The following is a 16994-nucleotide window of genomic DNA, read 5'->3' as shown; positions in this document are numbered from 1 at the left end:
TATTTAAAAGCTATAATTACAAAAATGGTTTGAAATTTAATTATGTTATTACAGTTTACCAACCCTAATCTGCACTTGAAATTGTATTTTACAAGGTTTTTGTTTTAATTTTCTTACGTATTTTTAAAAATAATTTATTATTTCTTCAATTCTGAACTGGAACTTAGTTTATGAAAATGAGAGAAATGGCAGAGATATCATTAAATAAAAAGGAACAAATCATAGTAGGGTTGCGAGATCTCATTAATGCACTGGCAAGGGGGTGTTGGGGGACCATTCCGGGAGTCTGTGGGGACGTTGTGTGATGTGCATACATACCAAGAAGTGATGTAAGCACACCAGTGATACTGGGGGCAATACTCTGGGTTTTGGGCAAAACTCTATGGTAAACTCACCCTCAAACCAGAGTTTTGCCCCCAAACCAGAGTGTCACCCCTGCAGTGTCACTGACACACCTATGTCACTTCTGGGTGAGGTCAGTGCGTTGTGCACAATGTCACTGGATAGGGTGGGGGGATTTCCTCCTGCTGGTCTGCTAGCCGCCAGCAGGCAGGAGCCCACGAAAGTGAGGAATCCCTGCCTCCACCTGGGGAATGGTAACCCTAAATCATAGTTTTAGTTAAGTCCTGTAGAATATGATAATTATCTCAACCAAACTAAGCAGTGGTCTGTATAAAAAAAGAAATCAGGTGTCATAGAGTCGTGGGTCTTAGTTATAATGTTTACATTACATACATCTTAGTTGTAATTGATTTAATTTTTTTCTTTCATGAATTGAATCTATATATCTGAATTACTTTTAATGGAGCAAGAGGTACACCTAATCAATACAGAAATGCTGACATTGATTACATTTCTATCCCTTTTAAGTACTATGTATGTTCTTCATTTATTAGCCATTGGAATGTCAATGTTATGGTAAAAAGCACTTTCTAATTAGATCCGAAAACAAACAGTAACAGTATATGCAGAGAATGATGGAACTGAGGCTCTGTTTTCAGTGTTGAAAATAAGTGGAAGGAGCATAAATATGGGTCAGGTTAACTTTGTATAGAGTTTCAGTTAAATTTTAATCATAAAAATTGTCTTCCTTCTTGCAGATAATGTCAAGGAATATAGATGTACAGTGTATTAGATAGATTGTAGTAAATAGATAATGGAAAGGACGCAGAGGGATTGGATATTAGCTGAAATATAAAGAATGAACATTTTATAGGTTCCTAGCATCCCATTGGGGGCAGGGGTTCCCCTGGTTTTGGGGCCTCCAACCCATAGAGCTGGCCAGCAGGGGGATCCCCACATCTGAAAAACTCCATCAGTGCCCCGCATGCCCAGTGCAATGACATCACTCCCCAAAACCTCTTTTTCTACCCAAATTCTAGAGTGTCCCCCGTGCTATGTACCTGGCACAATGACATCCCTCACCAGCAGCCAGGTAAGAGCTGGCAAGCTTAATCTTAGGGTTATACCTTATAAAAAGTGAACAGTTTATCAACCTCCTGGCTGACTTTAGACAACTCTGCCTCTCTCTTTCTCATTTTCTGGGCCAAACTACACATGATGGTGAAATGGGGAACCATGTCCAAAATCCCCTGTGTAATTTAGTTATAGAAAGCAGCTGTGGGAGGCTTCTGCATCTGTTGGGTTCAGACTGCTGGGCAGGGCTTTTTTTTTGTAGAAAAAGGCCCAGCAGGAACTCATTTCCATATTAGACCACACCCCCTGACATCACCATTGTTTTCACAGGGCTTTTTGTAGAAAAAGTCCAGCAGGAACTCACTTGCATATTAGGCCACACCCCATGATGCCAAGCCAGCCGGAACTGCGTTCCTATGTGTTCCTGCTAAAAAAAAAAAGCCCTGCTGCTGGAAAATAGGTGGGGTAGATAGGGAGTTGAAAATGGCTTCGGAAAATGATCCTTCCCCTGATGGAGGGAAAGGGAAGGAGGAAGAAGGCCTACCCTGCTCATCCTGACACATGAGGGGAAGAAAGGAGCAGGTTCACCTTAGCTCCTGGCAGACCGGCCCTGCCACTAGGCAAAATAGGCAGCTGCCTAGGGAACTGGGGGTGCTGAATTTGGTGCCCCCCATGTGACTTGGTCCTTGCAGGCCTGACTGCCTTCCCTGGGCTTCTCCTCCCCAGCGCCACTGTGGAACTCCAGCCAGGCCCTGCCCAGTGCAGGGCAGTCAGCAGCCGCCACCAGCAGCAAGATGCACCACACTCCTCTCCTCCTGTGGGCTAGGCCCTAGAGCGCACAGCACATGGAGGCAGAGGAACACAGCCTGGGGGGTGGGGTTGCGCCTGCTTGGAGATTCCCTCGTGGTCATGGGGCTTGCGAGGGGGGTGCTCTTGGGCACAACCGGAGGCCACTTTTCTCTCCCTATCTAGGTTCCCTGTTGGGGAAGGAGAAGGCGGCCCCAAAAAGTTGCAGGGCCAGTTGGGATGATTGAGGGGGGGGTGGTGGTGGCAGAAGAGTTAAGGCTCCATGGCACATTGGCATGGCATGTGGGAGGCATCGCTTCCTCCCTAACATGTTGGGCATAGAGGAGTGCTTCTTTCTGTCATACCTTGCTTCCTCTCCCCCCCCCCCCCCTTCGCTTTCTCCCAGACACCAGGGCTTTTCCCTCACATCCCCTCTTCTTTCTATTCTTGCTTGCTTTCTCTTCCCTTCCCTGCTTACTCCCAGACATGATGCTTCCCTCCTGTCCCCTCTTCCTGTTGTGTGTGTGTGCCTTTAAATCTCACTGACTGCTGTATGGGCCAGACAATTAGGCAGAAAGGAGGGAAAGCTTTCCTTTGGAGTAAAATTCCACCCCTCTTGGCTGATCTTGTTTTCCAGAAAAGTTGGTGAACATAAAGATGGTTAAATTAATCAATTGCCCCAGTGAGATCCACAAATGTGTAGGCTTGCAACTCTTTATTTTGGCTGTGCTGTGTTGTATGTGTGTTTGAGAGAATCCAGCTCTGGGGGATGAGGCAATTTTTATTTATTTTAGGGAATGGAAAAGTCTCTTGCCTCCACCCCCAAAGTCCCCAGATAATTTTTAGTTGGGCTTGGCAACCCTATGCTCTGTTGTCCACAGGGAAGGTGTTTTGATTCAAATAATTGTATTAATCAAAAATGAGCAGCATTTACTGCATCTTGTGATCACTGGTAAATTGATAGTATTCACTGATCAAGATTTAAGCACTGATCAAGATCACTGATCAAGATCTAGCAAGTGGAATAGTTCACTTACTTTTTCAGATGCCAGATGGTTAAAACGTGAAAATGCTTCCCAATTGTACAGCAATTGTCAAATCATGATTTCACTTCAAGTACAATTATACAAGTAGCTTTTCCCATCTTTTGCCTGCCTGGGTGTTTTTAATGATGGGTTGTGCATAATTCTACTGGAGGCTGCCTCTTCTACCATAAGAGCACCTGGAAGTCATGGTGATAATTCATCTGTTTTTGAACATTGATTATGAGTGGGGGGAGGGGGGCACCAGAACCTAGTTTTGCCTAGGGCACCAGATAGTCTAGGGCCAGCCCTGGCTCCTGGGTACTTGCATTCTGCAGGGTGGGGATGCTGATTCCCACAGGTAGGGATCAATTGGCTTGTGCTAGTAGCTACTGCCTTCCTATGCAGTTTTTACTAATTCAATGCTCCTGCTGCTGACTTCTGACCTCATGCTCTTCCTGGCCTCCCCCACCCCCATTTCCCTGAATCAGTATTATGAGTGGGGCAGCTTGGGCTACAAGATGAGGGAGACAGGGAAGGTCTGCTCCACTGGCTAAATCCAAACCATTAAGTGGCTAGTCTTTCTCTCTAGGTGCAAGTCAAGCCCTCTTAGATAGCTCCTTGACAGTTTCTGCCTCAGCCTTTTTTCTCTCCTGGGTGCTCTGAGGTCTCTTTCGTTCAAAGGTTAAATGTCCAAAACCAGGGTTGGTGCTAAGGGTTCTGCCACTAGAGGCAGACCCCTTCGCCGTGCCCCCCACCCTCCCAGCTCCTTCATTTTTTTATTTTTTTGCATGCACATAGCGTGTGCCACAATGACATCACTATGTGACGTCATTGTGAGGCCACTTTCCTCCTCCACTACACTCCTTGGAAGGTTTGGCAGGCTCTTTCCTGCCCCCAGTCAGCTGGCTGGTGGGGGGAAGCCCTGCCCCAACAGCCTCCATGTGCCTTCAAACCATGAAAGGCTTAAGATGCTGGAAACAGCTTGCTTCTAGAAAGGTGTGTGTGCCTTTAAATCTTCAAGCCAGGCTGAATTGGGGTGGGGTGAGTTGAATAGTAAGTGAAGGGAAGGAGCCCAAAACCTCTGTTGTTTTACAGTCGCTTAAGAAGTCGTTTGCACATTAAAATAGTAACCTCTGGTTTCCCTGTGTTAGTCTGACAAACTGCGTTGAGTATAGAGCAGTCAACAACTCCCATGGTGAGAAAATTACCCCAGTGAGACCACAAAGTGTGTGCTTCCAAACTGTGTTTATTTTGGCCAAGGCTTTTTTTGTAGGGGGAGGGAATCCAGCAGGAACTCATTTGCATATTAGGCCACACCCCAGTGTCACCATTGTTTCACACAAGGCTTTTTGTAGAAAAAGCTCAGCAGGAACTAATTTGTGTATTAGGCCACACCCCTGATGCCAAGGCAGCCAGAACTGTGTTTCTGTGCATTCCTGCTCAAAAAAGCCCTGATTTTGGCTGCTATGTGTGTGTGTGTGTGTGTGTGTGTGTGTGAGAGAGAGAGAGAGAGAGAGAGAGAGTGGAAGTGGAAGCACAGATTGTATTCAAAGAAACTGCACTGTTGTATTTTTATTTATTTATTTTAGGGAATGGGAAAGTCTCCTGACCCCACCCTTAAAGTCCCCAGGTATTTTTTTTAGTTTGACTTGGTAACCCTAGCTCTCCATTATACCATTATACCAGTCTCCATAGGGGATAATGGAGAATCAATCTGTGGGTGTCTGAGGCTTGGGTGTGTGTGTGTGTTTTGTTGAGATAGAGGCACCAAGTTTTCAGCATAGTATCTGGTGCCTCTCCACAAAACACCCACTAAATTTCAAAAAGATTGGACCAGGAAGTCCAATTCTATGAGGTACAAAAGAAGGTGCCCCCATAACTTTTAATGGAGAAGAAGAAGATAATGATGATATTGGATTTATATCCCGTCCTATACTCTGAATCTCAGAGTGGTCATAATCTCCTTTTACCACCACCCCCCGCAACAGACACCCTATGAGGTAGGTGAGGCTGAGAGAGCTCTTACAGCAGCTGCCCTTCCAAGGACAACTCCTATGAGAGCTATGGCTGACCCAAGGCCATTCCAGCAGCTGCAAGTGGAGGAGTGGGAAATCAAACCCAGTTCTCCCAGATAAGAGTCTGCACACTTAACCTCTACACCAAATTGGCTCTCAAGGGAAGTATTTAAAAGGAACAAGGTCCCTTTAAATGTGATTGTCAGAAGTACATTCAGAGTTCTCCTGGCTCCACCCCCAAAGACTCCAAATATTTCCTGAGTTGGACCTGGCAACTCTATCTATAGATGATAAGCTTATTGCACATACCTCTCCTGGTATGTTCCCCAAAGAGCTTTTCGCTCAGGGGATCAAAATCTACTGGTGATCCATGGCCCAAAAGACACTTGGCTGGCCTCAGCTAGAGCCAGGGCTTTCTCAGCCCTGGTTCCAGCCTGGTGAAATTTTCTCCCTAGTGATATCCACACCCTTTGGGATTTAACTCAGTTCCGCAGAGCATGTAAAGCAGAGATGTTCCATCAGGCCTACAGTTGAGGACAACAATGGCTTTGCATTACTATTCTGTTATGGCTTCCCTAGGCTTCCTAACCCCCCACCCTGGCGGGGGACCCTCGAAATTGCATCCTCCTCCCCCGCTCTCAAAAAATCTGGGAGCGGGGGGTGGGAGAACATACCTTTAGGCATCATGTTGTAGAGCTTCTGATCCGTTTTTAAAATGTGTCCCTTTAAGGCTGCACAGGAAACAGGAAGGGCTTCATGGGAAAGTAACAGTTTCCATGGAGAACGGCCCCTCCCTTTCTTTTCCTGTGGAGCCTTGCTTTCGTTTTCCCAGCAAGCACATTCTGCTGGAAGAAAACCAAGTACGGTAAGTGTTTGTGTGTGTGTGTGAGAGAGGGAGGGGGCAGGGAGGGGGGATTCCCTGGTATGGAGGCCCTCCCCCCCTTTAGAAAGCGTGGGGGGGAGGAAAATGTCTACTAGGCACTCTATTATTCCCTATGGAGAACGATTCCCATAGGGAATAATAGAGAATTGATCCCTGGGTATTGGGGGCTCTGGGGGGGCTATTTTTTGAGGTAGAGACACCAGATTTTTAGTATAGCATCTAGTTCCTCTCCCCAAAATACCCCCCCAAGTTTCAAAACGATTGGACCAGAGGGTCCAATTCTATGAGCCCCAAAAGATGGTGCCCCTATCCTTAATTATTTCCTATGGAAGAAAGGCATTTAAAAAGGCGTGCTGTCCCTTTATATGTGATGGCCAGATCTCCCTTGGAGTTCAATTATGCTTGTCACATCCTTGTTCCTGGCTCCACCCCCAAAGTCTCCTGGCTCCGCCCCCAAAGTCCCCAGATTTTTCTTTAATTGGACTTGGCAACCCTAGGCTTCCCCAATGCCCAGTTTATGATCCACCCATGGAAGGAATGAAAATTTCTATGCCGTCATTATTGGAGGATGTTTATTGATTTTATGTGTTATTAATTTCCTTATTTTCCTATTTTAACAGTGTACACCATCCTGAGCCCTTCAGGGAGAGCAGTCAATAATACTAACAGCAATAACAACAATAATGGAAGTAGATCACTCTTATGCAAAATTCAGCCAAATTGTCCATCATTATTTGATAATCTTTCTAGGTTAAGCTTCAACGTTAATATTTAGCCTTATAGCCTCAGGATCAAAATAGCAGCTTTCAGGCACTTAAATGCAGATGACCACATTCTGATGCTTAATGTAGATATTGACATTACACTAAAGCCCATGGGTTAGGTCCTAAGTTGCTGATTCTGCATCTCCAATGAAAAGTCTCTTGAGTCTAGATGGACAAAAAGTGATCCTTTAACCCACACTCATTTTCTAAACAACCAGACAAAATGGAGCAACCATCTGTGTCAAAGATGCAGATAGGTCCAATAGGACCAACCAGGATGATAAAAATCTAAAAGAAAGAAAATCACAGAATTTATAGCCTGTCTTACAAACCACTGACAATATGCAAATTTCTCACAAATACTGTTAAGGAGTATTGTACATATCAATTTAATATCCCCGTAGAGCATACTAGGCTCTTAAATGCTTAGTATTTATCTGTTAATTAGTAATTCATTCATAGTGACTGAAAATACATTTTTGTCGTGGGTTAACAGGAATAATTCAGCATTGCAGTATCTTTATTTGACAATAGAGGTCTCTCTTGTTTATCAAAAGAGACTTTTCCCTCTTTGGATAAGAAAAGCACTATATCTATTCCCTTTAGGGTTTGGTTTATTTCTTTACCAGGTTATGTTATAGTATTACAACATGGCTGCAAGATAGGGATGCCAGCCTCCAAATGGGACCTGAGGATCCCCTGGAATTACAGCTCATCTCCAGACTACAGAGATCAGCTCCCCTGGAATAAATGGATGCTGTGTGGAGGGTGGACTCTACGTCATTGTCCCCCACTGAGCTCCCTGTCCTCTCAAGCTCCATCCTCAAATCTCCCAGAGTTTTTCAGCCTGGATCTGGCAACTGTACCCACCCCCTCCCAAGTTCCCTTGTTAAATAGTGAGTTCAAAGCAGTGGCGTTCAACACAGAGCATTCTTTACTGCTACTACATACTAAAAGACAACATGGCGGGGCCGGGACCCCTCTTATATGCATGCACCCCAGAACACCTGCAGTTATCAGAAGGCTAAAACATACTCACTAACAAGGCTAAGACATACTCACTAACAAGTTTTAAGACCTCGTAGATAAACTTTCTTAGACTCCATGTGTAGAAAAGCAAACAGTTTATTAGATTCCAACTTTCTCTTTAGACAGAGAAAGGCTTCAAATGGATAGAAAACAAAGCAGTTAGATAAAGTTAGTACATTTAAGAAAACCATTACACAGTTAGAATTCAGTCAGGCATAAAGCATAATAAAAATATACATCCCAGCAGGGACTTCCCCTATTAGTTACATTTTTCCCATTTAGAATCTGAGTCCCAAGTCTTAGTAGATGCTGTGCTCTAGGTTCCAAGTCTGAGCATTTTCTCTCTGTTTGTGATCTCAAACAGAAGATGATTTAAATCAGCAAAGGCTGTCTCCTCTTAGGCTGTCCAGCAGAGAAATTGTCTCTGCAGAGCAACTCAAGAGTCTAAATTCCAACTAGTTTGGCATAATCTGACACAAAGGCAGTGTAGTGCAGATCAGCAGCGTGAGTCAAAAATTTCCCAGCTTATATAGGCTCTAGTGATCTCATATACACATCTACTGTGTCATTTACTGTAAACACTTTTTCCAGCCAAATGTAAACAATCAGAGCTAATTCAAAACAATCCTGACTGAGATTGTCTTTAGACAACCGTTACCCTTAACCCACTTGCTGGGTCTTTGCAAATGGCTGCTTCCTCCATCTTATTTCCTGCCATCCTGGTTGAACCTTCACCCAGTAACCCACTTAAGCCTTAGATAATTTAGTTCTGATTCTGAAAGACTGAGGCCTCTAGTGGCCAATTTACATAACTGCAGGAAAGATTAACAACTAAGAGCTGCTGAGAGCAATTATTTTGCTGTTTAGAGAAATATGAATGCTTAATATTGTTGAAAAGCTTTGAACTCTTGCTGCCAATTTCATAAAGAGTATATTTAAGAGTATGTTTAAGATCATAAAGAATGTGTTTAAGATCATAAAGAGGGCCAACCCAAAATAAATTCTGCCACAGGTGCTGCTGCAGCTGAGTTAGATTCCATGCTCATCTGTGGCAGAGGAACCAGGACCTCTGATGGTGGCAGAGAAAGTGGGGCCCCTTCTGAACTACCTTTTGTTGATGGCTGAGGTGCTGCCTCCCTGTGGGGTTCTGCTGGATGGGCGCCAGTACGGGCCCGGTCTCTTGCCATGCTGGCTTTTCCCCATCTCCATCATCCTCTTCTATCTCTTGACCTTCCAGCTCTTCCAGAAGCAACCGCTGGTGCAACTAGTCTATGTGCCAGCAGAAAAGTTGGCCTCTTTCCGTCAACACCTCGTAGGAGTGGGGTCCTATGAGAGCCAGTTTGGTGTAGTGGTTAAGTGTTTGGACTCTTATCTGGGAGAACTGGGTTTGATTCTCCACTCCTCCACTTGCCGCTGCTGGAATGGCCTTGGGTTAGCCATAGCTATCACAGGAGTTGTTCTTGAAAGGGCAGCTGCTGTGAGAGCCCTCTTAGCCCCACCCACCCCACAGGGTGCCTGTTGTGGGGGGAGAAGATAATAGGAGATTGGAAGCCACTCTGAGTATCCGATTCAGAGAGCAGGATGGGGTATAAATCTGCAATCATCTTCTTCTTTTAATCACCCTGGCCGGAAGCCATTCTGGGCCACTCGAAAAGTTCTTGGCATACACTGGGTCACCTGGGAAGAAGCCTCTGGCCACTTCTTGGTTCACTGGCTTTGGGCGGTACTCTGGAGCCCGATCAGGATGCAGACAGTCCAACCATGTGGTCAGGCACCGGCCCATGAGTAGCTCCACTGTGCTTTGGCCGGTGGTTGTGCTAGGGGTTGTCCAGTTCCCAAAGAAGAATGCGGCGAGTCTGCGGTCCCAGTCCCCGTATATGATTTGACTTAGGGACTCTTTTGTCACAAAGACCCGCCCACCGCCGGCCTGCTATTCGCTCCAGTCCAGCATCCCTTTGCGAGGTGCATGCTGGGACTCGTAGTCCTTGCATCCTCTCTGTCTGCCGGGTGTCATCTCCTCGGGGAGTCTGGCCGGCGGTGGGGGGGAGCTCCGCCCCAGGAGGACCATGTGCGTTTCTACCTCCGGAGGCTTCAGTCGCTGATTGAAAGGCTTCCTCTTGGAATGGTGTGTCTGTGTTACTTTGAAGAAGTTGGCAGCAACTCGTGAGTAGAGAGGCCAATCCCCCTTCAGAGTCTCCAGAAATGGGGGGGACACGTCTGCTGAGCATTATTCTCTATGTGGAGATTGATTCTCATAGGGTATAATGGGGAATTGATCTGGAGGTTTCAGGGGCTCTGGGGGAGCTGTTTTTTGAGGCAGAGGCACCAAATTTTCAGTATAGTATCTAGTGACTCTCCCCAAAGTATCTTCCAAGTTTCAAAATGATTGGACCAGGGGGTCCCATTCTATGAGCCCCAAAAGAAGGTGCCCCTATCCTTTATTATTTCCTATAGAAGGAAGACATTTAAAAAGGTGTGCGGTTCCTTTAAATGTGATGGCCAGAACTCCCTTGGAGTTCAATTATGCTTGTGACACCCTTGTTCCTGGCTCTGCCCCGATGTCTCCTGGCTCCACCCCCAAAGTCTCCTGGCTCCACCCCCAAGTCCCCAGATATTTTTTGAATTGGACTTGGCAACCCTAGTCTAGCCTCGAGGTGACCGTCGCATGGATCACTGTTGCCAGGTCGCGGCATTCTAGGAAGGGGGCCAACTGCCTCCCCCGCCTTACTCATGACAGCATTCAATTAATTTTAGTTCTGCCTGCTCATAGTTTTATTGCTTTTATATTAGTGGTTATATTAGTAGTTTTATGTATTTTTATCATGTTTTATTGTTGTTTAAATTGTAAGCCACCTTGAGAAAGTGGTAAATGCACAGAAATTGGATGTGGCTACACACATAGACAGCTTCAAGAGGAGATTAGATGAACATATGGAGCAGAGGTCAGCTGTAAGATATATATATATATATATAGGCCCTTTCTGCGCTGACAGCTTGCTCCAGAGAGGAGTCAAGCCTTAAAAGGTAACTTTGGATTCACCTGCATTTCCTCTGCCCATTCCCCCCCTTCAGTGTGTTTATTGTGCATTCCATTCATTCAGGGGTTGTTTTGTAGAAAAATAGGTTGTGGAGCTCATTAGCATATGCCCCCACACCAGCCAAAAGAACCCATGCAAGAAAGAAGAGCCCCAAGTGAGCAAGGCCTACCTTGGGCTGGCTAGAGATCTAGCCAGCCCAAGCAGGCCTCACTCTCCTGGGGCTCTCCTGTCCCTCCCCCACAGTCACCTGCTGCCCCAAATCGCATAAGAAGTGGAGAAAGGGTGGTGTGAGCTTCTCCAGGTGTTAAGGAGGGCTGCTGGGGGCATGGCAAAGTCCCCTCTCCTAATCCAGGGTTTGTTGTACAGCTGAGGAAGATGAAGATCTCTTCCCCCCCCACCCCCCCATCCCCACCTCTTGGAGTGTCCAGGAGGCATGGGCTGGCTGGGCTTCTGTTCTCCTTCTGGGCAGACTGCAGAAGGAGGATGGAAGCACAGCCAGAAGGAGGACAGAAGCCCAGCCAGTCTGCGCCTCTCAGGCACGGAGAGATCTTCATCCTCCTTCATCATCCTGGGCAGGCTGCAGAAGAAAGAAGAAGCCCAGCCAGCCAGTCTACGCCTCTTGGGTGCCCTGAGAGGCACGTGGGAAGGGGGAAGAGATCTTTGTCTTCCTTCTGCAGCTTGGGCAGGCCACCTGTTTAACACCCCTGGGCTAAATGCTTGTGGAGTAATCACAGACTCTAGAGATGCCCAGCCTTTTGTATACTTCTCTCCTGAAGTGTTCTATAATAGCTAAGCATGAGTTGCTATTAGATATGCTGATTTAGGACTCTTAACATTTTATACATTTTTAACAATAAACATGCAGGGCTTTTTTGTAGAAAAAGCCCAGAAGGAACTTATTTGCGTATATGGCCTTGACACCAAGTCAGCCAGAACTGCATTCCTATGCATTCCTGCTCAGAAAAAGCCCTGAACATGTGAGAAATCATATTTCAAGAGACTCATATTTAAAGAGATGCATGAACTTAAATATCCGGTGAATTTTAGTGTGCTATAATTTTCATTATTTCTCCTTTATTAATGCTGCTTTATTAAAGAGCCTATTGAAAATAAATCATTGAATGTCTCACAAGCTTATTCTGCTATGCAAAATTAGAATTTGGGGCAATAGTTTTTTAATGCCTTTTATAAACACCTGTAATCCTGATTTTCCTGTAGCTTTCTCAAGGTTAAACATTTGTGTCTAAAGCATTATTTTCTTGTGACAATAATTCTAATTCTTCATTTGTAAAGGGTGTGTTTTGTGTTCCTATCCTTTGTGTAACTCTCACTACTTCATTCAAATAAATTGTATAAGTGACCAGTTTTTAAAATTGTGCTGGGCTGATTCACAGAGAATGCTTACTGATAACAGCTGCTGCGCTGTGACAAACTGTGTAGCTTGATATTTTTTACAGTTTAGGATACTGAAATAGATAATTTTGTTGCAAGAGATTTTAAGGAGTTGGCAGATGCTGAGAGACACCTCATTGTTTGTTTTTTCTTATACCTCTCTTTCTAACAGACAAAAGCACTGTCTTTTGTAACTTGGCATTGCTTCTACACTGACACGCCTAGGAAACTTTGTCTACCTTCTCCTTTCTTTCTGTCAGCAAACAGAATGCCAGAGCTTCATCCAAACCCAGAGCTACTGAATTTCTCCCTGGCATTTTATCTGAATCAAAGATTATATCCAGCCTAGTCTTTGGTTTGGAATCTCCAGCTGCTCGGAGGGGGGTTGTCAGCTCTGACGTATAGGGTTAAGCAGATACAGCGAGATAACTGGAGAAGATGAAAAGTGATGATCACCAGCAGAAGGGTTTATTTTGTTTTAAAAATCTAACCACTCCTACTTTTATAAATGCCGAATAAAAAAAATGATAAGACTACCTCATAGGAAACTCCAAAAATTATTTCTTAAAAAGGTAAGGTTTTCTATATTTTCATATATCTGTGAATTTGTTCTGTTGATGCATTAAAAATTATGACAATTTTTTGGCTTCATTAACTCTCTCTCTCACACACACACTATCTCTCTCTCTCACACACACACACACACACTCACACACGATTTTCCACACTGCATTTTTGTATACAGTATTACCGTTTTTGTAATTCTTTTCAGTGGCACAAGGTCTCCATGGTTTATTATTTTGCAAACAATTTTGCTTCTTCTGCTTAGGGTATCTGAGTAGTAGAACGTATTCAATTCCCGGCATTTTAAATAGGTTTTTAGCAGAGTATATAAATGCTATTGAGTATTAGCAGAAACAATTGCATGAAAAACTATCACTAGAAATGGCAAAGGAGATACTAATTTTACTGTTTCCCTAGAGCATAATTCCTTTGCAATTAATAGGAATGCAGGAAGTAAAATTTGTAGTAGTTATCCAATACTCCCTCTAAGCTGTGGAGTCTTGTGAGCAAGAATTCTACTCTGTGAGCTACTGGCATTAAAGTTGTGAGCTACTGCATAAATTAGTTTGCTCTGGAGCCATTTTTCCTGAGCTAGGGCAAAAATGTGTAAGCCAGAGGCTTAAAAACTGTGAGCTAACTCACACTAACTCAGCTTAGAGATGTAGCGGGAAAAACCCTATTTATACGTTACCAATTCAGCCGACGCAATCACAGAGGCCAGAGACAAGATCAGGAAACAGCTTCTTTATTTAACGTGCACGGGCCCTCTGCACACGGGCGCCAGACTCTCAAGAGAGACTGGGCAACAAGCATAGAAAAATCACAGCTTTTATAGGCCTTCAGAGCCTCAAACATACTTCCTCTTTTCATATAATACATACATCATCATTCCCCATCTAGGCCCGATACCCGTTTCTCTTGTCCCTCGTGACACCCTCCTAGTAGGTGTTCTCTGCCCATATTTAGCCATAGGAAAGGGGACTCGGAAGGGGACTCGGTCTTGTTAGTACTGTTACTGGGTGTTACTCGAGGTCACTGTGGTCAGGGCATCCGGCCTTTCTGGTCTTATCTGGTTTCTCCCTATGTGGGGTGCAGGGGGAGAATACTGGGTACATATTCTTAGGGGCTTTCCAGCTCCTTTCCCTTCTGGTAAACAACTCTGACTCCTGCTTCCGCGGTCAGCTTGTGCTTTGCGGTTACCTTGTGCAACTATGTTCTCTGCAGCTAAGCTAAGGCATAGAGGAGCTAGTTCCTCTTTCCTGAAAGCTCTGCTTTTCATTGCTAATACAAGCCTCTTGTGTCTGCCTTTATTAAGCTTGCATTTCTGCTCACACGTTGATTATAGATTATTGGAGCTATCAATCTGGGGGTCCTACCACATCTCCCCCCTTTCAGGGGAACTTGAGATTTCACAGTTTCCCTGACCCTAAATACATTGCGATCTAACAGCTTTCATCTCTTCATATATTGGTTCTCTGCGGGGTGGGGTCCTATATATGGGGTAGGCATTCTGAGCTTGGCGCGAAGCTATCGAGGGCACACACCTAATACAACCATACACAATAATACACACCAAAATGAATATAAGGAAAGCAATAAAACCCTTCTTTCAGCCAGGCAAAATCAGGGAGCCAGCCGGTGAGCCATTTGAACGAGTCAGCTCCTGAGTTAAAAGCTGTATCTGCTCCTTGTGCTTCTTTTACTAGTCCTCGTAAGGTCTTAACCCCACTGAGGATTTTACCTGATTCATTAACATAGAAGCAACATACTTCTCCCAGATAAGCACATGTCCCGCCTTGTTCTGAAAGTAACTGATTTAACACTCCTCGGTTTTGGAGCACAACATTAGCTATGCTATCAACCTCTTTCTGCAGTGTGAACAGAGATGAGGCTGTTTCTCAAGGCCTTCTTGTAAAATTCGGGACAGGTTTCTTGTATAGATCCGCAAATCATAGACTCCCCACCCTGGGAACACAGAGCGTAAAACATCTAAAATTCCAGTACCCCAGGACCTTTCCCGTCCTTTAGTCTGCTGGCCCCAACGGTTGGAGGGGTACCCTAGATTTAGAACTTCATGAGCCATGATATCTTCACGGTGTTGCCCTGCTAGTGTTAAGTGAGCCACCGAGCACATGCCCTTCCAATGCATAGGTAAATATTTATACCCTGTATGTCCACACACCCAATAGACACCTGGTAAGTCAATGTAGATACCATTGACCCTAGCATAGGAGGCATTACATAAGTTCTGGAACATTGCCAGGGTTTTAGGATATGTGGATGTGTTGCAGGCCTGTAGGTATGCCAATCCAGTTAGCCAAATAGAGGCATGTGCACTAATCCATGTGGGTGGATTACCAGTGAGTAACCGTATTTCTGACACATATTTGATCGGTCCATGAAAAAGGATGAGTCGGGGTCTTCTCATGGAAGAGGGGAAATGCCTTTCGTAGGCCGGAGGGACCCATGTTCTGGGGCATATTAGGGGTCGAGGTCGACACCGAAGGTGACGTACCGGACGGGGACGTCTGGTTTGCTGCTTGGAACTTCAGGGCACCTGCGGGGGCTGCTCGGTGTTTCTGGCAGGGGTCGGGTATGTGCATTGTCACACTCCTTTGGGAGCTCGAGGCCGTGGCCTGTATTCTCCAATTCACGGGGGCTTGCATCCAAAAGATCAATGCACTCACGCCTATAGCGGGCAACATTTTCCCTGATGTTTATCACTCTCTGCCTGAGCTTTTTCTTCCTTTTACGCTCCAGGCACCACAGAAAACAGCAGAAAAATATCAAGAAAGATATGGTCCCAATAGCCCCTGCGCTGACTGGTATGATGAAACTGTAATCTAGAGGAGCTATTAGGGGAGCTATTAGACCCATTTAACGCTCAGGATAAGTTGTTGCTAGAAACCCAAGCTGTTAACTCTCTCTGGCGCAGCTTGCGAATGCAAAAGAGGAGAACAAAAGACAAAGCTACTAAAAACCCTAAGATGAATATCACCATGAAGACTATGCCTACGTAGGGTGCAACAGAGGACTTAGATCCTACATCAAACAATACTTCAAAATACATAATCTTCAGTTCTTCTGCTGTGACGACGGGATCTTCTTCCCTGTGCACTCCACCGTTACCGGTAGGTGGAGCTCAGAGGGGATGAACCCTGTGAACCCAGCCGTTGCCGGTAGGCAAGGGTCCAGAGGGGGCTGCCTGTGAGCTCCACTATTTCCGGCAAGTGGTACTCAGAGGTTGGCCTTCAAACAACCAGATTCGGGGGCGAACGGCATCTGAAAAGCCTATCTAGAAAACTCTGATTAGATTGCATAGTCAAAAAACAATACAAAGCTCAAGGCAAGCCTATTTTCTATCATAACATATACCACTTCCTTTATTCGCTTTCCCTAAAGGCTTCTCATAGACAGAACCTAGAGAATTTAATCTTTTAGGCCTATTTACTTCTGCTAAGCATTTCAGTATAAACAAGGCACTAGGCAATGTGTCAGGCCAAAACTAGCTTGTGACACATCATAATCCCTCAACTTTCCCAGGGATTATCCTACCTTCTTCTTCTTGGGCTACTCGAACATTTGCTTCATAGACGAACAAATCTCCTACACAGAGCAAAGGAAGAGAATGGCTGCAAACATCAAAAACTCAAATAAATCAAAATCGCTTCAAAGTCACTTCAGAGGGTCCCCCCTTTGCGACTGCACACGAAATTCAGCAACTGGGATTTTCTTCCAGGCTTCCTTCTGGGCTCTCTTCCTTCTGGGGGGTCTCTTCTTTCACCTGAAGAGGCTCCTGCGGGTGCACATCTTGTTCTGGGACCAGGCCAGCTGCTTCTTCCGGGCCCTCGGCGCTTTCGTGGCCATCTTTCTCTGGTGCAATTTCGGCTACAGTCTTTAGGTCTGAGACCTCGTTCCAAGCTGCAGGACCCCACCTGTAGGGGGCGAGATACCATCCTGTGGCTACTCTCATGACCCTAGGTGCGTTCATCATCTGCCAGTGGGGGTCGAGCACTCTGCTTCGGCCTCTTCCTCTCCCTCTCTCCCGAACCTGGGGAGGGATGGCTGGACACTCATCGGGG

General features: G+C 45.3%; 1 protein-coding gene across 2 annotated transcripts in view; it reads left to right on the top strand.

Annotated features, from left to right (window-relative positions):
* RPS6KA2 (ribosomal protein S6 kinase A2) overlaps nt 1–16994 on the top strand; it is a 428828-nt gene that overhangs the window by 44579 nt on the left and 367255 nt on the right. The window contains exon 1 of one of the 2 annotated variants that reach the window (XM_060242152.1): nt 12591–12920. The exons of the other annotated variant lie outside the window; for it this stretch is intronic. Within the exon in view, the coding sequence (XP_060098135.1) occupies nt 12873–12920 (48 nt within the window). The 5' untranslated portion in view covers nt 12591–12872. Of the gene's footprint in view, nt 1–12590; nt 12921–16994 lie in introns of those variants that run through there. 2 annotated transcript variants of the gene reach the window in all.

Source organism: Heteronotia binoei, chromosome 1 (genome assembly GCF_032191835.1).
Source record: "Heteronotia binoei isolate CCM8104 ecotype False Entrance Well chromosome 1, APGP_CSIRO_Hbin_v1, whole genome shotgun sequence".
Taxonomy (NCBI): domain Eukaryota; kingdom Metazoa; phylum Chordata; class Lepidosauria; order Squamata; family Gekkonidae; genus Heteronotia; species Heteronotia binoei.
This window is presented reverse-complemented; position numbering and strand designations above follow the sequence as displayed.